A 26,042-nucleotide genomic window follows, 5' to 3' on the forward strand; every position below is an offset into this window, starting at 1 on the left:
CAAGGGATGAAGGGGTGGGGTGCAAATGCATGGGTGCTAGGGCGGGCAGGACGTGATTGTGAACATGCATGTATCTGGGGGATCCCAGTGCTGATGCAGGTGTGTGCAGAGTTTAGGGGGGCAGGGAAGGGTTGTGTGACTATATGGGCTGGGGGAGGGTGTGACCCAGGTATGAAGGTGAGTCCCTGCAGCCTGGATGTGCAGGTGAGTGCTTACAGTGGGTAGGGAGGGGGAGGTAGTAGTGGAGAGGTTGGGTGCAGGTGCATGGGTCTTGGGAGGGGGTTAGTGAGACTATGCATTTGCATGGGAGAGGTGGTTTGGCTGGGCAGGTGTGCATACATGTGTGGGTGTGTGTGTGTGAGGGTGTGAGGTAGGGATGCATGGTGAGGCCATTGAGGCCAGGGTGCTTGGAGCACAGTGGGGGGGTGCAGGTTGTGGGGTTCAGGTATGTTGGGTGTGAGGGGAGTTATGGGTCATAGGGTGGGGGTGACGTGTGTGGTTATAGCATGCTCAAGGAACATGGCTTGGCTTACTTCCTAGTCCCTGTCTTCCTGTCCCCTGTCCATGCACTCCTGAGGGCTCTGGGTCTCCATTTGGAAGGGGCACATTAGGCTGTTTGTACTAACTGGATGGTCTCTGGTTCTCTGCATCTCAGTTCTTCAGCTGTTTGAACCGGGGCCTCTCTATGTGGTGTAGAGGACCTTCTCAGGTCACTTACACCCTGGAATCACTGTCCCAGTAGTTTTTTGGTCACTTCTCTAGATGTTCCTTGGAGCAGGGATGAATTTGACCTATGTTATTCCACTGTCTTCCTGGGATGAACACTTTAAAATTTTCAGCCCAGTCTGAGATATATCCTGGTATTATAATGAGCCATACAGAATTACAAGGTCTTGTTCCCATTCTGGACTCCAGAAGTTTGGGTTCTTTAAATGAGCTATACAGAGAGATTGATTTAGATTTTGTGTTACAGAAAATTTAGTTTTTGGATATAATAAACCTCTCTGCCTTTGGTCTTGTATAGTAGCTGAAGGTCTAGAGTACGAACACTATCATCTTTTACCCTGCACTCTGATTTACTTTAGACCCAACCCGATTGACTTCCTTTTAAACTTTGATTCAGGTCGTATCTGTTTTTAGTTATTTTAACTATTTTTATATGTAGCTATGTTAACTTTTAGGGCTGCAGCACTCCATTTCTGGATCTTAGGTGTCTCAGAGTTACTCAAAGTTCTAGGGAAATACCAGCTAATAGATATATAGCTCAGTGTCTCAGAATCTAGAAATACATTTACAACTTCAGACTATTGGTGGGAACGTCAAATGACGGAACTGCTGTGGAAAGCAGTTTGGCGTTTCCTCAAAAAGCTGAATATAGAATTGCCATATGACCCGGCAATACCATTACTAGGTATCTACTCAAAGGACATAAGGGTAAAGATACAAATGGACATTTGCACACCAATGTCTATAGCAGCATTATTTACAATTGCCAAGAGATGGAAACAGCCAAAATGTCCGTCAAAAGAAGAGTGGCTAAACAAGCAGTGGTATATACACAGGATGAAATATTATGCAGCTGTAAGACAGAATAGAGTTATGAAGCATGTCACAACATGGATGGACCTTGAGGACATTATACTGAGTGATATTAGCCAAAAAGAAAAGGACAAATACTGTATGATCTCACTGATATGAACTGACATTAGTGAATAAACTTGGAATATTTCGTTGGTAACAGAGACCATCAGGAGATAGAAACGGGAAGAGATTGGGTAATTGGAACTGAAGGGATACAGAATGTGCAACTGGACTGAATACAAAAACTCAGAATGGACAGCACAATACTACCTACTGTAATACAATTATGTTAAAACACTGAATGAAGCTGCATGTGAGAATGATAGAGGGAGGAGGGCTGAGGGCATAAATGAAATCAGAAAGAAAGATAGACGTTAAAGATTGAGATGGTATAATCTAGGAATGCCTAGTGTGTATAATATTAGTGACTAAATGTACAAATTTCAAAAATGTGCATGAGGAAGAACAAAGGAATGTCATTACTGCAGGGTGCTGAAAATAGATGGGAATTAATATTTTAAAATCTCACCTTATGTGTGAGACTAAAGCAAAGAATGTTTATTTGGGACAAAATTTATATTTTGACTAGTGCATTTCCTAATATAACTCATGTAGATAGCTTGAATGAACACCATAAGTACTTGGAATCTCAGGTAGGACATGAGATTTTGTTGGTTTGTCCAGACTCCCAGAGTGATTCGATCAGTGAGTGGAAAAGTATTTGCAAAGTCCCCTTTGGGGAATGGTGAGAACGGGGAGAAATTCAACTTCCCCAAGTTGAATTCTTGATATTCTCCCAAGCAGTGTGGACAACCAAAGCTACAGGCTGAGTCCCCAGTCTTGGGGTTCATTCATATGAAACTTAACCCCACAAAGGATAGGTCAAGTCTACTTAAAATTTAGGCCTAAGAGTCACCCCCAAGAGAGCCTCTTTTGTGGCTCAGATGTGGCCTCTCTCTCCAGCCAACACAACAAGCAAACTCACCACCCTCCCCCTGTCTACGCGCAACATGACTCCCAGGGGTGTGGAGCTTCCTGGCAACATGGGACAGAAGTCCTAGAATGAGCTGAGACTCAGCAACAAAGGATTGAGAAAAACCTCAAATGAGCTGAAACTGAACATCAAGGGATTGATTCAGTTTGAATTGCTAGTGTTCAATGAAAGCGAGGGGTAAGGGGTAAGGTATGTATAATCTTAGTTTTTTCTGTTTTCATTTTATTTCTTTTTCTGTTGACTTTTGTTTCTTTTCTGAATCGATGCAAATGATCTAAGAAATGATGAATATGCAATGAAGTGATATTATGAATTACTGATTATATATGTTAATGTTTTAGTTCGCTTGTTAAATTTTTTTAAATTAATAAATGAATATATTAAAACAAAAAATAAAAAATAAACAATAAACGAGGTCTCAAATTGCAAAAAAGAAAAAATGCTATTCTGTTTCTGGTATGTTGCAGTCCAGCAGCTAGCAAACTAGAATGACATACATGTATGTTCATGACTGATTTTGAAGTTCACACATTCTTTCTTTTGCCAACTCCAGTCTCCTTTTGAACCCTTGTAGGGAGGTTTCAACTTCAGTTACTGTGTTCCTCACCTCAGTTTGTTTCCTTTTCATAATTCCCATCTCTCTATTGATATTATCTTTGTGTTCATCTAACATCTTCCTGATTTCTTTTAGCTGTTTGTCTATGTTTGCCTGTAGCCCACTGAGTATATTTCAGACCAATTTTAAAAAGTTTTATCTATTATACCATTGTTTTGTACCTCTTAATTCATGATTTCTAAATCTTTCCCTACTCCTCTCCCTAGGTCATCATTCCTGTTTCTTTATATGCTTTGTAATATTTTGTCCTAAACTATGCATTTTAATATTTTAGTGTGTTTATCACTGGAATTTAGACACTGAGTTGACAACAACAACAACAACAAAAAAAAAGAGGAAGAAGTAGAAAAAGAGCAAAAGCGTTTCTCAGTCTTCAAAGATTGACCTGAGTGAGTCCTCTATTCAGTACTTATCCAAAGAGTGAGTTTGGAGAGTACCCCCAGGTCATCGAGTAATGCCCTCCCTGATCCTTTCTGCACATGCCTCTTTTCTTGGCATATGTGTGCCCCTAGGAATTACCTAGTCTCCACAAATACCGGTGTCCCCTCTGCCCTAGGAAACAGTTGCCTCATGGTCTTCTCCACTGCACTGTAGCTATCAATCCCTTGTCCCAGGGAGCATGACTTGTGTGCTCTCCCTCAGCTTTCTGTAAGGGAGCTCACTGAGCTGCCTTCTCTGTGCACTAACAGTTCTGTGACATCGAGTCTCTCAGAGGACCACCAGACAGATTGGGTCAAATATACTTCTGCTCTCTAGGCACAGAAGGGATACTTTGCTCCAATCTAATGGGAACACAGATCCTCACTGAGTGCATGCGACAACTGTGTGGAGCTGGTGAGGGAGGAGCTGGCAGGCCTCCAGGAGATCCTAAGCTTTAAAGTTCCCTTTTTGTTCATTGAAACTTCACTCTGTTGCTGCCATCTTTGAACTCTATCTGGAGCTTCATTAATGACGTTTCTTCCAGTTCTTGCTGGTTGTTCTGTAGGAGAATGACACCATGAAGGTTCTCAGTCTGCCATCTCAATCTGAGCAGACAATTCAGAAATGGTATAGTTAATCAGGTAGAACTTCCACCTTGAAAAATAGGAACTTGTTTTCTCCTCATTCCATTTAATCTATTCTCCATTTGTGTCCACAGGGAGAGTAGAATGAGCAACAAGATACAGAGTATACTCTGTGGGCAAAGCTACCTAATGGAAATCTGAAGAGCTGTAGAGACAGAAAGTCAGGAGAGGTGCATGGTGGGATATGAAGGGTGAATATTTGGTTCTGTTCTAAACTTTTCCATGAACTTTGAACTTTGAGTATATGTTTGTTCAGTGGCAGGAAGATTTCCTGACGGTTTAATTTGAATAAAATCCAACCTCATTGCATTTGTCCAACCTTAGAGATAGGCAGAATATCACAATTAAGCACAGAGCTGTGTCCATTTTAGTCTGCCGTTCAGGATCTGATGCAGGCCTGAGAAGTTTTTACATCTCAATTTGGTAAAACATCCTTAAAAACATCCCTCAATTTTGCCTAGTCATATTCATTTATTGCTTCTCTTAATAACATAAAACTTGCCAGAAAAATTAACCGGAACATGGAAGAAATACTAAATATTTCTTCCGCTATTCCATGGTTTAGTCAGGAAAGCTACCTGGTTCATCTCTAGGTGAAAATATCTTTTTTATCACTATTGACCATTGCTAAGTCACGAATTATGGTATTTACAGAGAGATTTTGCCTTGGAAGAGATTGGTGAGTTGTAAATAATTTTTTTCCTGTATGTTTTGTTTTGTCCTATTGATGACGAATACAGCAACCCAATGTTTTATTTTTTTATGTTCCTAAAGGTGTTAACCATATTGATCCTAACATGAACATAGTATTCCAATTTTCCTTCTCTCATGGAGGATAATGGTCTTCATAGAGGATAACTGGTTTGCAACAGTTCTTTGGAGGCCTCCAGTTTTTCTTGTGCCTATTGGTACTGCATAAGGGACTTAAACAAATCTTTCCAGCTAGTCATTGCATATTAGATTTAGAGCAATAGTCGTATCTTTTTCAAGGTGATATTTTGATCTAACACACTGGAAGAAAATATAGACACAAGAATAATCACTACTTAAATTGGCTGGGCCTTTTGGTGGGAGGTGACACAAATTCAACTCAAATATACTAAATCCCTCTGAGAAGAGGATAGCTATGGGATCACATAACTACATGTGCAAAGGGACAGATACCTGAAGATGTGACTTGATCTGTTTCCTCAGAAACATGACGATCTCTTTTCTACCCCTTTTGGAAATTTCTGTCTATGTTGGTTGTTAACTTCAGCAGGTTGTTCTGAGCCCCAGCAGGCTGTTCAAGCCCCAGCCGCTGTAGGCTTGCTACCGTTCAGTTTAACAATGAAAAATAGAGAGCAACTATTTCCCATTGATCAAAATCCACTGTGTTCTTTCTCGTTTTCTGGCTTTGTACCTATTCCTATCCCTGGAGCACCCAATGGCATTCTGACTGAACACCCTGGCAATGCTCTTCTCACCCTGGAGTGACTTTTGGGATTATTGACCCAAACCCTATGACCTTGGAGTGGGAGCGTGGTGATCCCAGAGGCTGAAACCAGGGTAATAACCAAAAGAAGAAATGAATCCCCATCCCCCCAAAATGTCAAGAAATGAAGACGTATACATTTTATAATAATAAAGGTTTTAATATGTAATGAGTGCTAACAGAATATGCCTGTAGTAATAATGATAAACAGACAATGAAAGTAACTTTGAAAAATAAAGTCCCAAATAGAGTTAGGACAGAAAACTGAGTAATTATACAACTCTTACATGAAGCCAAGCACAAAATGGGCAACTACCCGAAGCATTTGCTTTGAAATCAGAAATCAGTCATCCCTGTCATATATCAAGGTGAGGCATTATAGCACTATATTTAGGTGCTATATTTAGTGGGGATATATGACCAGTATTAAGATTTAGAACAAGTTTATTGTGGTTGCTTTGTTTTGCTTTTCCCACCTGGCATTCCCAGGTCAACCTACCATACTAAATGAATCATTATGTGTTAAAGCTATGAAATATATTTTTACAAAGGGTAAAAATGAATGGGTTTGGCACCATGAGTGAAATATTACCCGTTTGAAAAATTGATTCTTGTCATTTATTTACTTAATAACTATTATGGTCTCTTACTCCTTGTCAGAAACTACTCTCGAGGTTGGGGAAGCTGGGATGAGTAAGACAGCCTGATTCCCTGAAATCTTGGGGCCTTAGCTACAGGACAAAACATGTGGCCTACACGGAAGCCTGTTCTATTTGCCTGATGGACGGTTTCCAAGGTTTGTCCATGTTCAGAAATGCAAACGTACAGAAATAACAAGGATTACATAAAGGCCACCGCATGAGAAATTACAGGTCAGAAAACACAGGCCGCTAAGATGGATTACGTTGTTCCTTATTGATAAACACTCCCTTTTTCTGACCTTTCAATAAATAAAGCATGCAAAATATTTAAGAACTTTTTTAAAAATTTACTATCCAAATTGAATATTGATAAATGATATTATTATTGTAACCAGAGGGTACTGACCTCTTGATATATATATAGAAACACACCTTGAGTTTCAAATGTTTCCACTGGTGAAATACCTCATAGGAAACTCGTAACACAGTTGAAGATACAGATGATATTCTAAGCATACCTAGAACTATAGTTAAATACAACAAATTAACTTATAAGATTCACATCATACAATCTACAGTTATAAAATACACTAACAATTATAACCTATGAATAATTGTAACTCCTAAATAGAATAAGACTAAAAGAGAGGAAGTAAAGTTTATCAGGTGAGATGAAAACATGTTGCTGTTGTCACGGCTCCTGGAAGTAGACTGAATGGTGGGAGCATCACACAGCAGGGGAAACATTTGTTTCCGGGTGGGTTATGTGAACAGATGTGGGAGTCCCTAGGTTGGTGTTGATACATTGTTGTTAGCAGGGGAGATTAGTGTTGGTCCAGGGAAGTCCCTTAGCAAACGGACTCTTGGGGAGCCTCCTCCTCTCCACTTTCCTGAATGGTGGAAAGCACAGGCTGCCCTCTTCTCAGGAGGCCTCTTCTCGCGCTCCTTCTTAACCGCCGGCTTTGGGCGGGCGGCGAGTGTGGAGGACCAGAGCTTGCGGCAGATGCTGCGCTGTCACGTCCGAGGCTTGAATGAGAAGAAGCTACGGAGCTGCTTCTGCCTGGGCAAGGAGCCCCCCGACGAGCTCCGTCTTGGTCTCTGGTGACACCCGCTGCCTCAGGATGGGGTTGGCCAAGCTGAAGATTCTCAGGCATTTTGCCACTGGTGGATACGGGGCGTGCCTTGCATGCCCTTATCATCTCGGCCTGATGCTCTTCCTTCCTTGGGGATCTGTTAGTCGTCTCGTTTCCTGGACCTGTTTTGCGGACTCCATCATACGCCCCATTTGGAACATCAGGGATGCAGCGGTAACTTTCCGATCGTTTCTGTTCTTCCTCCGATAATTTTTGCATCAGGTATGCCGTTTCCTTTCTCACTTCGTAGAGGTTTCTCTCAGCGATCCGAGCTCGTATCCCCATGTCATGAGCTTTCCTCTCCTGGGACCTGAGGAGGTTTTCGTAAAACCGTGTGACTGTTTTGAGTTCTTCTGAAAGAATTTCTTCTTGAATTGTATAAAATTTCAGGTCTTCACAGGTGTTGCTGTTATTTTTATTTGGTTTGGAAAAGTCCTCCTCTATCTTTATGGGGTAAATTCTCCGCAAATTGAACCTTGTTGAAAAATCTGTTCCCGTTACTCGATGACATTTAGGCTGGACTTGAAGTTTCTGCTCCAGCTTTTGCCTCTGCCTTTCCAATTGGCTGATTTCTGCCTGGAGCAAGGCCTTTTCCGTTTGGGATCTTTCCCTGCGATCTTTCAATGCATTGATCATTTTAGTGTTTTCTTGCAATGCCACGTACATTTGTTTTCTTTTTCCCTTGAGGGTTTGTAGATGAGTATGTAAATCCATCCTGTTAACAAACAGTCCTTTAGGTTCGTCAGCGACTAGATCTCCGTTGCCTGATGTCCTCCGTATATTCAGTTCCATGGTCCCAGGATCCACGTTATCTTCCTGGAGAGCAGGGGTCGAATTGCGCATCTTTGACAGGGGCTCACCTACAGGCTCGACACGACCCACTGTATTTTCAAGACCTGACTCTGTAGGCAGACTAGAGGTTTCTGAGAGAATGTTCCCTTTAGTGAATTTGCCCACCCTTCCTTTCCGATTTCCAGATTCCAGGGAAAAGAGGTTTTTGCTTCTTCCAAGCCTGGCATTTCCGTCCAAAGCTTCCGCGACTGCTGTGTGAAGCTGTCCTGTATCCTCCCGAGCTGTTTTCAAAGATGATTCAGTTGGTGCTACCTGATGTTGGGTTTGGTTTGTTGAGTCTTCTAGAGGAGGAGTCTTGCTTGCCATGCCATCCATTGTCTCAATATCCCGTGAACATTTAGACGTCTCTCCTTTCCATAATATTCTAGAGAAATCTCCCTTCAGTCCAAGGAAAGAGTTGTAGCTTTCCACAGCTTTGTTGGTCTTCACATGTACGATTTCAGATATTCCGTTTAGGACCTTGTCTTCTGTTATGGTTCGTGTAAGGTCTCGAGATATTCTTTCAATGTGGTGAAGTGTATCAAAAATTTGCTGTCTTTCTTCTAGAAGGGCAGAAATGTCAGCGTTCAGTTTTTCGTCTGTCTTTCCATCATCATAAAAAGATTTAGTGATAAACACCCCTACTGTGAATGTGCCAGCCACCAATGCCCACAGCATTCCTTGGGGTTCTAGGCTTGGTAGAAAGTCCTCTGGCAGTGCTGCCAACAGCAGGCACAAGGCCTCCAGGATCAGGAGTGTACAGAGCATCACGACTCTCTGCCGCCTCTACGAGGCTCCTGAAGCCTTTGCTCAGTGGCTTCAGGTCAGCAGGAGCCTGTAACCACAACACAAGATAGAACACCACGGCCCGGCAACCAAACTGACCTCAGTGGAGGTGGGGGAGGGGCAGGAAGAACGGTGCCTCCATCTTTCCCCACACCTGAGCCCACAAAGTCAGTGAGCACATCACAGGATTGAGAGGATATGCACTGGAATAGAGGCTGGAAGAGATGGTCTAAGGGTCTCAGCATGCTCGATCCTTCCTGTCCCCAAGAACTAAGGAGATCCATGTTCTCCCACACCTGTAGCCCTCTGGGCCGCTTGTTTCTTGAGGGAGGATTTACAGACCCTCATTTTGTCACTGATCCTCTTAAATTAATTTAATTTTAAATTAATTAATTGATCTTAAATTAATTTTCATTCTATGGCCTTGGAGCACTAATCCAACCCCTGGTGATCAGAACAGCCTGTGTTTATGATGTGCCCTACATAGGGTTTCCATTCTCTTCATTTTCTTGGATCAAGGTATCTTTCCCTGGATGCCCTGGTTTGACCATTATGGCCTTAGAAGTGTAAACTTGCAACTTAATATATTCTTTTAAAAAGCCATTCTGTTGCTGGTATATTGCATCTCAGGTGCATTAGCAAACTAAAACAGTGATGGATTGCTTTTCTTTGACTGCTTTCAGAATTCTCCATCTTTTACATTTCATAGTCTGATTAGTATATATCTTGGTGCAGCTATATTTGGCTGTATTCTGTTTGTGGTATGCTTTGATACTTGGACCTGGAATTTTATGTGTTTTATAAGAGTTGAGAAATTTTCTTTGATTATTTCCTCTATTATTCTTTCTGCCACTTTCCCCTTCACTTCTCCTTCTGGAATATCCATAACACATATATTTGGGTGCTTCCTTTTATCATTTAGTTCCCTGAAATCCTGTTCAGATTTTTACATTCTTTTCCCTATCTGTTCTTTTGTGTAAGTTTTCAGATGTACTATCTTCTGGTTCATTCATCCTTTTGTTGTTTTTCAAATCTACTGTTCTATGAATCCATTGCTTTTTATCTCTTCTATTGTGTTTTTCATTCCCTTAAGTTTTGCCATTAATTTTTTTAACATTTCCAGTTCTTTATGGTCACCCAGTGCCTTTATATTCATCATCACTTTTGCCATATTTTTCTGTACCTCATTGATTTGAATTATAAGATTTATTTGAATATCTTTAGTTATTTGTTCCAGCTCCTGGGTCTCTGTTGAGATGTCAGTTTGTTCCTTTTGTTTGGTTATATCTTTGTGCTTCCTCATGTGAGTCATTTTTTGCTGGTGTTGAGGTATCTGAATTTCTTAGTTTATTCCTGAGGTCTTTTTTTGTTTGTTTTTTTAAATCTCTTTTCCCTAGGGTTTTCTTGTTGCTTGGCTTTGTTCTCTCTGTTCATCTCTCTTGCCAGCAAGTTGTCAGATTGGCTATGCCCCCAGACTCCCTCCAAAACCTCATGCCCCCAGTGGCCTGGCTCAGGGTTGGGCGTAGGCACTGTATACCACAGCAAAGTGTCTGTGCATAACACAAGTTTGCTGTCTCCCAGTTGTGCTTTGTTCCTCTCTGGCCTGGGAGACCTGGGTTTCTTTTCAGGCACTGTGGGCTGAGATACTCTTGGGATGTCTCTGTAAAACCCTTCAGTTCCCTTGCACTTTCCAGTCTGCCTAGCAGATGGTGCTGTTCTTTAATGTAATCATCCTCATGAGCTGTTTGACTGATAGTCCAGGCTACATCTTACCGGACAGGGCTGGAGTTGCAGGGTTCCTATGCTGTTATTTTGCCACCAAAATCTGGCTCACTATAGGGCTGTGTCCTCCATTTTATTCATGGCAGAGAGTTCCTGTAGCCGTCCTGTTTCTCAGCCGAATCTCACACATGGATCAGGCTGCCTGCTGATGTTTTCCTCAGCAGTGGGGAAGGGTTTTTTTTGACTCAGGGCTGGAAGCTCGGTCTCTGCTGACGTTTTCTCATACTCTTTGTTACTCACCCAGTAGGGCCTTGAAATGTCCTCCCCTGTCTCCCAGGTCTTCAAATGGTGGAGGTCTATCTCACTGCTGTGGGAGAATGTGTATTCTGTGTCTGCACTGGGAGAGATCCCAGCTGCTATTTCTGTGCCCTTCCGGGAGCTGTGTGAGACTGAATGTGGGGTAGAGTACTAGCTGGTCTGAGACAGAAATTTCCTACCTGATCTCTTTTTTCTTTCTTCAGTTTGGCGTGGGTAGGAACTTTCTCCAGTCTATATATTCCTCCAGAGTCCTGAACAATTCAGAATTGACCTTTTTGTTACATTGAGTCTCTAGGGAGAGATTTTCAGTAGTTGTGTACATCACCATTTTGATGACATCATTCTCTGTCTTTTTTTGGTATTAGCCATTTGAATGGGTATGAAATGGTATTTCATTGTGTTTTTAATTTGCATTTCTCTAGTGACTAATGATGTTAAACATCTTTTCCTGTACTTTTGGCCATTTGTATGTCTTCTTTGCAATAAGTTTATTCAAATTTGTTGACCACTTTTAAACTGGATTGTTTGTCTTCTTGTTGTTGAGATGTAAGATTTCTTTATGTATTCTGGATATTAAATTTTTTGTCAAATATGCCACTTCCAAATATTTTTTCCCATTCTGTAAGCTGTCTTTACTTTCATGGTGAAGTCCTGTTTTACACAGAGTACATTTTCTAAGCAAGGAATGGCTCTAAGAAAATTTCTTTGTCCTCCATTAATACAATTATGAACCAAAACATTTCTAAACCATTAATTATTTACTTGAATGTTTCATTTACTTTTTGCTCAAATATTAAGTATGTCTCCTCAATAGAAAAAGCATTACTGTTACATTAAGTACAAGGCCGAGTGAAGAAAAGTTATTTCTTTGCTTATTTTTTCAGCTGTTGTTTGCAGAGCTCATCATAATACTTGTTACGTAGTATGTAGTGCTTGTCAAATGAAGAGGTAATCATTCTGGAAATATTATGTGTTCCAGGATCTGATCTTCAAGTTTGCATATCAGAAAACCCCACATGTTGTACTAAGAAGATGGAGGAGAGATTTCAAATTGCAGCTCGCCAAGATATGCAGCAGATGCTTCAAGCATCCAGCTCTACATTAAAGTTTCTAATATCTCGGAATGCAGCTGCTTTCCAAGGTAAAATGTATTTTGAATTCTGAACTCCAGCTTTGTTATATAATTTGCCAATTATAGTGGTAAACTTAGCTGGATTTATTTCTTTGTCTTTGCATATTATTCTATTATAAACTGAGGTTTTAGCTTTCCTTACACTTTCAGAACTTGTTTCTGAAATCATCTTGGAGCATGGCATATATATTGAGTCATACCACAGGAACTGTTATATTAGTAAACGGTCTTGGAAAATCTATGCCCAAGTGCCCTAATATTCTGACCCATAATTTTACTTCAATATAAATGCATATGATTTTGAGATTTCATGGAGCATGAAAAATTAGTGTAATGTAAAATATCAGTGTTTTTAAATAGGTAATTATAGATTTATTTTTTAAAATATGATTTGAAGATATATTTGACTTAATTTTTCCCTTGAACTCTCATTTGGTTTTTCATAAGAATACCAGTGTATATCTCAGTACAGGCAAGTGTGATAAATAGTAAAATAGGATATATTAACTGGATATTTAGGGGTCAACCAAGACCAGAACTCAACTTTAATTCAAACAATATGTTCAGAAATAAAATTAGTGGATTATAAAATTACAAGAAACACTGAAGAATAGATGATCTATTTTTTGTTTTAGTCATCTCTTCTATAAAATTTCTTACTACAACAATAAAAAATCCTAATTTATTTCTCCTTTTTTACAGCACTAGGTATTCTGTATATGGCTAGAATAAAAATATGCAGATTACACTGCTTTGCAAACAAATTATTTCTTTTTATTATATAGAATATAAGTTCTGTTAGTCTTCCCTTTTAATAAATGTCAATCTATATAATTTGTATTTTGTTTACATCTATAATTAAATTCCTATCTGCTTTATTTTTAAAACTATAGTTATTAAATAAAATAAATACAATAAATTAAAGTAAATTAAGTTAATATGTAGTACATGATGGATTGATGATGCTTTTTGAAGGAACTATGAAATCCCAGATTTGAGATCTTATTAATTTGGTAATTTCTTCAAAAGTCTTGTAAAACAACTTTAGACTTGTTGTGGAACTTATCTATTTGAAATCGTGGGAGAGAACTTATCAATAAGCCTTTAAACAAAGATTTGTAATTTGAACTTGCTGACCTAGAAGACTTTCACCACCCCCAGAAAGTTATTTAATGATGATTTCTCATGCAAATGATAGTATGTACAGTATGGAAATACATTTTGAGATAAACAGCTATCAAACATACTAGTCCGGCGAGAACAGAGGGTTTGTTGTTGAGAATTGTGGGTTATATGCTTGAAAAGTTTAGCTGAACTAATATTGAAGAACGCTGAAGTATCAATTTGAGTTTGAGACAGTCATTAAAGCTTTTGAGCAGGGAAGGTTTATTATGATTTGTCATCTTTTAATGTAAAATTATATCCATCCATATAAAAACATATGGTTGAAGAAGATCACAACAAATAAAACCCACTTTTTGGGATGATGATATTAACTATATAGGTGAAATAACATGCCAGCAGTCACTAACACATAGGCACTCATTGCATGTTAGTTGAATATTGTATTGATGATAGAACCAATGAAATGACTTTTTTCCATTTTCAAGGACTCTGTAACAAACTCTCCCTGTATTCGAGGGTAAGTCGATCAGTAAAGAGCACATTAAATTGAAAAGATTGAGGGAAAATTGAAACCTGAAATATATAGACTTTTAGCATAACTATGGCTGCTGAAAGTTTTGGCAATGTTACTAAAAGTCTGAGATTACTTCAGTAGCAAAAATAAGAGATTGTCTTTGTCTATCAGATTTTCAGGTAATTTCATATAAACTTTATTTTCTATTTAGTAAGTTGTACCTGCCCTAATCAGTAGGCTGTTTTCCAGTTTACTTAAAATTAATCATGAACAAATAAAAAGGATAGAGACTTTGCTACATATATTTTTTAATAAATTATAATTTTTTTCCCCTTTGTAGAATATCAAGTTGTATTTAACAATCATGAGAAGCAAGACAAATTTGGATGAGATTGGCCTGCAGGCCAACTTTACTGGAACAAGTTCCCTATAAGAAGAATATCTGCTTTTAATTTAATGAATAGAATAAATCACTTTATGTTGATTTCCATAAAAATAATCTTAGATATTTCTGCTAAAACAGTTTGAGTCCACATTTGCTGTGTCATAACTGAGCAGGCTTTTGTATTAATAAATAAAATACCCTCCATCTTCCTTTCTGTACAATTGAAAATCAGAAAATAATTCAGTTTTAATTTTTATAAGAAAGAAGCCAATATATTTTATTGGGAAACTTAGTCTACTTGAGAGAAATTTAATAGAGAAATCAATTCACCTTTCAAATGATGTGAGTGGGTTTGCTACATTTTGATCTTTCAATTTGCAGTATTTTATTCATATTTCCTACTTCAAAAATATTAACCTGTTGTGTAGTGGTATTGTTGGATTATGGAAGATTTTGGACTGGATATAAGATGATCCCTTTTCCCATCTTAGGGACCACATAGAGACCTGTTTCCTTGGATATGGATGGTGGGGATGATCACTTTAAGCCATTAATTTAGTAGCCCCATGCTACTGTGAGACAGAGGCTGGGAAATTGGAATTAGACAGAGGTGAGAAGCAGTGCTAGAGACTGGTGATAGGCAAGAGATATAAAGTTACCACATGTACACTCCACATCCAACCTGGAGTCTACCATTTAGGAAGGTACATACCAACTAAACTGCCCTAAGCCTACTGAAACACAGCTCTTGTACTGGTCTTAATTTAAGGGTTTCAGTTTAAGAATCAAAGCAGCTGAACAAAAATCTGTTATTGGTGGGGCCTGTCATGATGTCCTGGGACTTCGTTGTATCCTGAGGGTAACCCTTATGATATGTTTTCTAAGGTGAAAGGAAGAAGCTGTCTCTGTACCTATATCTGGTATTGTTTGCAAAGAGGAGTGCTGGTTTTGTCACAGTGCAGATGATAGCTGTTCTTTATTTTCAGAGACTTAGTAAATGTTCATGAATAAAGCTGAGCAACCTGAGATAATGTGAAGGAGTTAGTTTCCCTTCAGCTATTTTACTGTGAGTGTAGGACTGTTTCTTTTAAAGATATTTCAGAAATATTTTTTTTTTTTTTTTTTTTTTTTTTTTTTTTAGAAAGAGGGAGGAAGGGAAGGAAAGACAGAGAAGGAAGGAAGGATGGAAGGAAGGAAGGGAGGAAGAAAGGGAAACATTTTTAAACATTTTCTTGTTTTATTATATTTTGTTTGTTTGTTTGTTTTTTTTTTTTTACATGGGCTGGGGCCGGGAATCGAACCGAGGTCCTCCGGCACGGCAGGCAAGCACTCTTGCCCGCTGAGCCACCGCAGCCCGCCCCAGAAATATTTTTAAATAGATATTTTATTTATTTATACTATAAAGTATGAAATGACTCATGAAGAAATAGAGCAAGTTGACAGAGAATGTGGAAAGAGTGAAAAAGCAACTCTTAACCACCTTTCAAATATGTGAGTTTTAAAAATCTCCTTTCAAATAAGATAATAAGCTCTAGTTTTTAAATTTAAAATTATGCAAAATTTTCAGCATTTCTTTAAAAAATAATTGGAATTAATATTTGAGGGGACACTAGGAGAAGCTTGAGAAGATAAGGTTTTCTTCTTCCTTAGGGATGTACCCTTTTCCTTTTTCACTCATTGTCAAATATGTGCAGATATTTCTAAAATATATGGAAGATATTAAGTCTTTAATCTGGAAAAGTTCCAGTTTATTATATTGCTTTTTAAAAAGAACAGTATGGCAAAATACTGACTGATGGATGACATGAAGAACAGGAAAAGTAAAACATTTTGTTGATGACTTCATTCTCTTGGCTAATTAAAATTTCAAACCTTGATTATAAGTAGTTAAAAAATTTGCTAAGCCTCTTGGGTTGAATTGTTAGATTTGTGAATTTAATACGTTCCTATGTTCAATAAAATATGGGAATGTTTGCAAAATTAAATTTCTTATTTTAAAAAGAAGATAGATTTAGTCTGAGGATATAAATATAATTAATGATTCATTAATATTCATAAGGATGTAGTTAATATTTGAATATATTAACATATAGGAGAGTAAGTAGATTTACATAAATGTGATAATATTAAGTGTGGGATACGTTAATCCTATTTTGTTCACTTCAGCTACAGAGGTACATGTTATTTAAAATTATTCCTTAGAAAAGCAATAATGGAAGGATAAAGGAATAATGCTATACTAATGTTGAGAATTACCTCATCAAAAGCTCACAGATAATAGAACAGGTAGCTTGAGTCTGGCAATGTTGAGAAAACTTACCTGTTTTGCTCTATCCCTAGCACCTAGGGCAGATGGTAAGTAAATGTAGTTAAATGAAGTGTATGAATAAAATGAATTAATGAGGACAGTGCAACGGTGGCTCAGTAACAGAATTCTTGCCTGCCATGCCAGAGACCCAGGTTTGATTCCCAGTGCCTGCCCATGCAAAAAAAAAAAAAAAAAAAGAATGAATGAATGGTACTAGGTAAGGAGTTATTTCTGAAATAGAGTGAAAGAGCCTCCTTTCCTCCTTAATTCCCACTTTTCTTTCCTGTAATCATTTGTTAATGTATTTAATGTATCTTTTGAAGCACCTATCAGGTGCCAGTACTGTAAGGTGTGAAGAGCTATCTAGCAGGTGAGACAGGCATAGACCTTATCTCCCCACTTAGATTTTACATCTGTTTTATTTGTATAAGCTCCTTCCGAACATTAATATACCAACATATGTTCATTAATTTTGTGAACTACAAAGGGCATATTACAGTGTTTCTGTCAATGGCATTCTGAATGTGATTGCACTTTTTTCCCTTCAGCACATGGTTTGGTGTGTTATCTCATACAACAGCTATCAGTATAATTGGTGCTTAAACAACTGCCTTTTATCTCTAAAATGTTAAAAATTGTCTCTTTTAAATTGTGTCAGCAGGCTGCTATTGATAATAAAACATGAGCAGATTTCCTGCATTCTAGATAAAAGTTGCAAGAATTTAAATTACTTTTTAGCTTTGCAGGAAACGTTATCAATAATGGAAAAACATATTAACTATATACACAAGAACAGTTTTACCTTGCTACATTTCCTTTTTAACCTTTTGAACTTAAAATTTTAGTTGCTTTTAATTTTGATGGATGATAGGTGCTTTGATTTCACTTAGCAAGCACAGTGACTTGTTTATAGTAAGGTAAATGATTCTTTCTTGATTTTATGTTAAAACATTTTAATTTAAATATTTCCAATATGGAAACTGTGAATTTAATACCTAGAAGATATGTTGACATTTCATCAGATTGTTTCTTGTTTTATGTATATATTATGTGACTCTTACATATCAGTCACTGATGAGTCTTAAAGGCCATCTAGGTATTGAGTAAAGGCCAGGACATCTAGGAAATTTCAACCAGCTGCATTTTGAAATTTATCTGTATAACTTTCTATCTCTTACTAATCCATTTAAATTGATTTATAAATTCCTTTGTAAAGATGTGTGACAATTTATCCATTCTTCGGTTAATGGACTTTTCATTCATTTCCAAATTTTTTGTACTTCCAATGCTGCAAAAAAAAAAAAAATGACATCTTGCTCATGTCTCCATGTAACATATTTCTCTGGGAATTCTAGATAGAAGTAAAAATGGTTGATAGGCTGGGCACATTGTCAGCTTTATTCTGTATTGCCAAATTGGTCTTGTAAGTAGTTGAACAAATTTAAACTCCCCATTGGTAGTTTGTGAGCAGCTGTTAGGCAACATTCTTCCCAACATTTACTGTTGTCAGGATTTTAAAACCTGATTTGATAGGTATGAAATAATGTCTTGTTTTCAAAATATATTGTTTCTCTGGTTACTAGTGTGTCTAAATGTCTTTTCACATTTAGTTCCTTATGGTGTATGTTCTTTATTTTCCCTTACGGATAAACCACATGAATATGTATGAACACATAGAAAATATGTACCATGTTGTGAGTGTTTTGTATGTATTTTCTTATTTTTTTCTAGATACAGTTGTCAATTTGGGTTGCCAAGTCCTAGAGTTTTAATTAAAATTCATATTTCTTTCCACGTTCTATAGACATCCAAAACTCTCTACAGTTTTCTGCGCATTCCCTTAGTTTGTACCCACAAGGTTACTTCCCTGCCTCCTCATTTGCTGTTGTCTGTCTCTTTTATACCTTATTAAACCAATGTGAAATTAGTTTTTTTCCTTGATTACCACCTCCACACACACATATACACAGGCAGACACATAGACATACATGCAAAAACACACTCACTCAATATATATGTATAAAATAAATTGTATTTGGTGATGGTCATAAAGGAAGATAAGAGATAACATTCACAAATAATTTCAAATTGAATGTCATATTTCTATGTTTGCAAGTGTTTTTCAGCTCTCTACCATCACCCCACGAAGTCACCATTTTCATCTTGTTCTCTGTGACTCACAAATATAGATGTATTAAATGACCATCACGGTACTCTGAAGATGAATTTAAGTTGAGTGTTTTTAGATCACCCTGTTGTTTATTAGATATTTCTGGGAGCAATGTATTTACCATATCAGACGTACATACAATCAGCGCATGCTCAATAATTAGACCACCTCTAATTACATCATCTGGCACTACTGTACTCATTATCCTAAACCTTGCCCACATTTTTTCTAATAAAACTATCCAAATTACTGCAGTTTGGGGAGACACATTTTGGGTTGCTAGGCCATCCGCTCTCCTACTATGCACACATAGTAATAAACTCCTTGGAAAAAAAACGCATACAAAGTACAGTGATCTTTCATAAAGTTTAGATGTGCTGTCTACCCTTTTGTTAGTGTTGTTTAAATTGAGTCCATTTTATGTTTTCAAATGTTAACTTCAACAATATTAGTAAACATTGAAAAGAAATAAACCATTATTAGCTGCTCTTAAAACAAGTTAATTTGTCTTAGGAATGCTTGTTTCTGAAATCAATAAAAGACTAGTAAAGTTAATCAGGATTTTTATAGATCCAAAATATATTTATTTAAATTATTTTTCCCACTTTTCTTGTAACTAAGTATTGAAGGAAAATAAAATAGACCAAATTAAAATAGAATTTTTCTAAACATTTAATTGGAAGACTGTAAAGTAACTATTACATAGTATGGCACTCATTTTTAATTTAACATTTATAGATAATGAATAATTCAGTTTTAAAAACTTTTTCCCCATGGAGAAACGTCTGTTATATTGATGATGATAGCTAAGATTTACATGTATTTTGAGGACCATAGAAATACATTGTTGGGGATTGCATCATGTCCCTCAAAGACATGTCCAGTCCCAGTCGCTGGTCTTGTGGGTATGGACTCTTGTAAATAGGATGTCTTAAAGATGTTACTTTAGTTAAGGCTCAGCCTAATTGCATAAGGCTGGGCTGTAAACCAGTTTACTGAAGTCCTTTATAGGGAGGAAGCAAGTCTTCCAGGCCATGAAACCATGAGCCAATAAATTCCTGTTGTTAAGGCAAGTTGTATGGTATTTGTTTTTGCAGCTAGGAAACTAAAATATATACTGTGAAAAGTGAAACTCATACTTCCTTCTTTCCACTGAAATTCTTAAGCATTTATATCTGAATATGGTTTTTTTCTGGTTCATGGTATCCGCTAATATATTTTGTGTATATATGTATGGGGATTAATATTTCTGAACAATAAAAAATTTGAATATTGGTAGTATTTATAAATGGCTAGTGGAAAGACAAAGCTCAAGGGATCATTTGAATAAATGTAAATGTATTTAATGTTAAGAACAAAATAACAAGAAATGTAATAATTTTATTATAAATTATACTATTATAAATTCTGTTAAATTTTGTTTGAAACACCAGCTCCTCTGATAGGTCTTTTTTTATAGTTGTTTTTTGGAGAAAACATTTTTAGTTTTCAGAAAAGTGATTTACCCGTGTTATATATCCAGTGTAATTGCCTAGTTTTATTAAAAAAACTTAGCAGTATTTTGACAGCTTACAGTTTTATTTATTCTAAAGCTCAGCAATTTTTTCTCTAAGATAATCAGTACTCTGATTTGGTGATCAGTTTATGTTATTTTTTTACTGGAAATCTAAAATAATCATTTTTTAAAAAATATTTAAGAAATTATTTGAAGTATCTCTAAACAGCATTTTTATTTTTACTTTATTAACTTATAAGCAGCACTTTCTCATGAGGTATTAATTCATGTTTTGACATGGTTGTTGTGTGACATTTTACTCTCCTTTTTGTTTTGCTGTAGAGCACCTCCCCACCACTTTTTTTTGGACATCACTCTCAATGGCAGCGTGCTTAGGTACAAGTGATGCCTACTGCAGTTCGAGGGGATGGAATGAAATAGAATAGGACACTTGTGTGTGGTAATAAAGGTTTACGATGGCTATTGTGGGAAATGGGAAAGGAAATTAACCAAAAACCACTTAAAGAGATAATAATAGGGACAATTAATTAATAATAAAACCAATATGCATTATGGTATAGTTGTACTGTTAGAGTAGCAATAATACTTGGTTGAACAGGTACAGTGAAAGGATACAGTTCATCCACCCAGTAAATATTCATGGAGCATGCTCTGTGTACCAGCATTGTTTTAAGTGCTTGGGATGGATCAGTGAATAAAATAAAGATCCCTAGCATGCATTCCATCCAGGGAAGGTAGAAAATAGACAAATCATATGAATGTAAGGTGGAGGTATTAAATGCTTTAGAAAAATCTAACAGAGAGGCAGATGAGGGGCATTAAGAATATGAGACCTGCAATTTTAAATTAGGTAATCAGGGAAATGGTGGCATCTGAGCAAAGACTTGAACAAAATGAGGAGAGTAGTCATGTGGAAGATGGCGGGGGGAAACATTCTAAACGAAGAAATGGCCCTAAGATAGGTGTGTTGGTTTGAAAGGAAGTATGACCCCTAGAAAAGCCATGTTTTAATGAAAATCCCTTTCATAAAGGTAGAATAATCCCTATTCAATACTGTATATTTGAAACTGTAATCAGATCATCTTCCTGGATGTGATTTAGTCAAGAGTGGTTGTTAAACTGGATTAGGTGACAACATGTCTACACCCATTTGGGTGGGTCTTGATTGGTTTATGGAGTCCTATAAAAGAGGAAACATTTTGGAGAATGGGAGATTCAGAGAGAACAGAGCAGAATGACATAACCACGAGAAGCAGAGTCCACCAGCCACCAGCCTTTGGAGATGAAGAAGGAAAATGCCTCCTAGGGAGCTTCATGAAACAGGAAACCAAGAGAAGAAGCTAGCAGACGACGCTGTGTTCATCATGTGCCCTTCCAGATGAGAGAGGAACCCTGACCGTGTTTACCATATGCCTTTCCAGATGAGAGAGAAACTCTGACTGTGTTTACCATGTGCCCTTCCACTTGAGAGAGAAACCATGAACTTCTCAGCCTTCTTGAACAAGGTAACTTTTCCAGAATACCTTTGATTGGACATTTCTATAGACTTGTTTTAATTGGGACATTTTCTCCGCCTTAGAACTGTAAACTAGCAATTTATTAAATTCCCCCTTTTAAGTGCCATTCTGTTTCTGATATTTTGCATTTTGGCAGCTAGCAAACGAGAACAATAGGTGTCAGAGGAACTGTAACAATATGAAGGCCATTGTGGCTAGAGAGGAGTGGGTAATTGGAAGGAACACAACAGTGGGCAGATTATACATGTGAGGACTTATAGCCTTTTACTGTGAAACAGGAACCATTCGAGTTTTGACCACAGGTCTAGCTTGATTTTTATAAGAATTAACCTGGTTAGTTGTTGAGACCAGCATGTAGAATGGCTAGGGTCAATTTAGGAGAACTCAGGAGTTTATTACAGTAATCCAGAAGAGATATCAAGGTGACTTACACCTGAGTGATGGCAGTGGAGATGAGAAGTGGTCAGATTTCAATAAATTATGCTCACAAGTGGGTCTTGACCTCCATATAAAAGGAAATGAGGCCAAGAGGGGACTGACTGATAAAATCAACCAAGGGCATGTCTGTAGGATAAGTGATGAAGTGTATTGGAGATGTGTTAATCAAAATTCTCTAGAAAAACAGAACAGGAGAGATCTGTAAATATCAGATTTATAAAGGTGTTTCAAGCAACCATGGGAATGAAAGAATCCAAAATCCATAGGGCAGGAGGCTCCGATGAAGAAATTGGATGAACTCCACAGGAGAGGCTTGCTGACTGAAGAAGCAGTGAAAGAGTCTCTCTTCTTCCTTAAAAGCCTTCAATAGATTGAATTATCTCACTGTGTGAGACATGCCTTAGTTGACTGCAGATGTAATCGGCCACAGCTGCAATCAACTGACTGATGATTTAATCAACCAGCCATGAAATATCCTTGTAGCAATGGTTAGGCCAGTGCTTGCCTGAACAGACAACTGGGCATAATCATTTTGCCAAGTTGACACCAGAACCTAACCATCACAGTCCACCTCTTGTCAAGTTGGCACCTATACACATCACCTTGAAACATGCTTAATTTCCAAATAGAACAGAATAACAGACATATGTTTCACCTAAAAATGCTCAACAGTTCTGCATATGATCAGAAATGCACTACATCTCTCTAGAATAGGGTGCAAGTCGTTAGGTAACATTCACTTTTAAATTTCATATCCTATGACTTAAGTACTATAACGAACAGTACAAGTTATGTCATATAAGAGGAAAACAAGATATTTATTTACAAAGGCAAACATACTCATAACAAAACAGGGAAGAAATATTCATACAATCATGGTCCTTGTTTCTGTAACTGGTCACATGGTTGTCGTTCATATTTATCACTACCATCTTCTACTACCCATTCCATGTTCCCTTTACTCTCAGCAAGCACTTCAGCTGGCTATGGTTCTTTGCCGCGTGGGATGACCCAGACCTTCATTCTTGAAGTTTCTGGGCCACTGGTAGTTCTGCCTGGATTGGTTTGTTGCAGTTTTCCATTGATCTTAATCACAGGGCATGGTAATACTATGAGACGCCCTAGGAGATCTCCTGCATTCCAGGAAAACTCTTCTCTACTTCCCTTGTGTAATTACAGTCGTATTTCCCCTTAATAGTTATGATCAATTACCCCTCACAGCACATTAATCCATTTTCATTCCTGTTGATTCAGTGACATGAGAAGCCCAAAGTGGCCAGGTGGCAGTCTTAATTTCCAATTCAATGGGATCATTGTTGTGTCTTCTGGAGGGAACACTCCTCCTTTTGGAACTAACACCTGTAGATCAGCGGAGCTTAAGGTTTCAGGGACATGAAGTGAGAATTTTCCTAGTGGATCACTGGGGTGATAATGAATGGTGCCACTCCCATTTCCACCTCTTGATTCCTGGAACCGTGAATCCTTGCTATGGGGAGAAATAGAATGGACGCTGATTCAGAGCAAACACAGCCTCCCAGAGAACATTACTCCAGACCTTCAAGGTATTGCCACCTAATGGTGCCACAATTGGGTCTTCAAAAGGCCATTCCACCATTCCATCCACCCAGCTGCCTCTGGATAGTAGGGAACGTGGTAATACCAGAGAATTCCATGAGCATGTGCCCATCCCTCCATGTTATTTGCTGTGAACTGGGTTCCTTGATCAGAAGCAATGTTGTGTGGAATACCATGAAGGTGGATGAGGCATTTTGTAAGTCCACATAGTTTTTACAGAAGCATTGTGTGTAGGGAATGTAAACTCACAGCTGGAGTATGTGTCTACTCCAGTTAGAACAAATTGCTGCCCCTTCCATGATGGAAGCAGTTCAATGTAATCAACCTGCCACCAGCTAGCAAGCTGATCACTTTGGGAAATGGTGCCATATCAGGTACTGAGTGTGTGTCTCTGCTGCTGGCAGATTGGGCACTCAGCAGTGGCCTTAACCAAGTCAGCATTGGTGAGTGGAAATCCATGTTAACTTGATGAGTGGAAGTCCATGCATAACCTCCATCCCTACCACCATGCACACTTGTTCATGAGTCAACTGAGCAAGGGCAGGATTGGCTGAGAAAAGAGGCTGACTGGTATCCATAGGATGCGTTATTTTATCCACTTGATTATTAAAACTTCCCTCTGCTGAAGTCCCCCTCTGGTGAGCATTCACATGGGACACAAATAACTTCAGGTTCTTTGCCCACTCAGAAAAGGTTATTCACATATCTCTTCCCCAGATCTCTTTGTCACTAATTTTCCAATCATGCTTCATCCAAGTTTCTGATCATCCAGCCAAACCATTAGTAACAGCCCATGAGTCAGTATTCAAATGCACCTCCCACCAGTTCTCCTTCCAAGCAAAATGAACAACCAGGTGCACTGCTCGAAGTTCCACCCACTGAGAGGATTTCCCCTCACCACTGCCCGTCAGGGGTTTCCTGGAAAGGAGTTGTACTGCTGCAGCTTCCCACTTCTGGGTGGTCCCTGCATATCATGCAGAACCATCTATAAACCAGGCCTGAGTTTTTTCTTCCTCAATCAGCTGACTGTAAGGGACTCTTCAAGGGGCCATAGCTCTGGTCTGGGAAAGAGAAGGTCATGTGGCAGGAATGAGGGCCATAGGCATTTGGGCCACTTTCTCATGTAACTTACTTGTGCCTCCAGGACCTGCTCTGGCCCTGTCTCTAATATTCTATTTTCATTTTATGATGGAGTACTGCATGCATGTCCAATTTTATGGCTTTGTAGGTCAGACAACACTCAGTTCATGATGACTTGGTGGTCCATGGTTTCAGTCTCTACAAAGGCCCAGTAGCACACTAAAAGCTTTTTCTCAGAAGGAGAGTAGTTATCTACAGCATTTGGTAAGGCTTTGCTCCAAAATCCTAAGGGTCTGTGTTGTGATTGTCCTGTAGGGGCCTGCCAAAGGTTCCAGACAGCATCTCTATTTACTGCTGACACTTCCAGAACCATTTGATCTGCTGGATCGTGTGGCCCAAGTGGCAGAGCAGCTTGCAAAGCAGCCTGGACCTGTCACAGAGCCTCCTCCTATTCTGATCCCTACTCAAAACTAGCAGTTTTTCTGGTTACTCAGTGAATGGGCCAGAGTAGCACACCCAGGTGAGGAATATTTTATCTCCCAAATCCAAAGAGGCCAACTAGACATTGAGCCTCTTTTTTGGTCATAGGAGAAGCCAGATGCAACAGCTTATCCTTCATCTTAGAAGGGATATCGTGACATGCCCTACACCACTGGACACCTAGAAATTTCACTAAGGTGGAAGTCCCTTGTATTTTTGTTGGATTTATCTCCCATCTCCTGACCCAAAAATGTGTTACCAATAAGTCTAGAGTAGTTGCTAATTCTTGCTCACTAGGTCCCATCAGCATGATGCCATCAATATAATGGACCAGTGTAATGTCTTGTGGGAGGGGGAAATGATCAAGTTCCCTGTGGACAAGATTGTGACATAGGGCTGGAGAGTTGGTATACCTCTGAGATAGGACAGTGTAGGTATACTGCTGGCTTAGCCAGCTGAGTGCAGACTGTTCCTGGTGGTCCTTACTGACAGTTATTGAGAAAAAAGCATTTGCCAGATCAGTAGCTGCATACCAGGTACCAGGCAATGCATTGATTTAATCAAGCAATGATACCACATCTGGAACAGCAGCTACGATTGGTGTCAATACCTAGTTAAGTTATGATAATCCACTGTCATCCT

At 38.4% G+C, this 26,042-nt stretch overlaps 1 protein-coding gene across 14 annotated transcripts in view; it reads left to right on the forward strand.

The window, feature by feature from the left end:
- The window catches only part of GPC5 (glypican 5), an 860,649-nt gene that overhangs the window by 40,579 nt on the left and 794,028 nt on the right, over positions 1–26,042 (forward strand). For 8 of the 14 annotated variants that reach the window (XR_013174667.1, XM_077158519.1, XM_077158527.1 and 5 more), the window contains exon 2: positions 12,140–12,301. Coding sequence is in view for 13 of the 14 variants with exons in the window: in XM_077158519.1 (XP_077014634.1) it covers positions 12,140–12,301 (162 nt within the window). In the remaining variant the exon portion in view is untranslated. The other 6 variants (XM_077158526.1, XM_077158525.1, XM_077158521.1 and 3 more) reach the window with 6 other exon arrangements.

This window comes from Tamandua tetradactyla, chromosome 4 (genome assembly GCF_023851605.1).
Source record: "Tamandua tetradactyla isolate mTamTet1 chromosome 4, mTamTet1.pri, whole genome shotgun sequence".
Taxonomy (NCBI): Eukaryota; Metazoa; Chordata; class Mammalia; order Pilosa; family Myrmecophagidae; genus Tamandua; species Tamandua tetradactyla.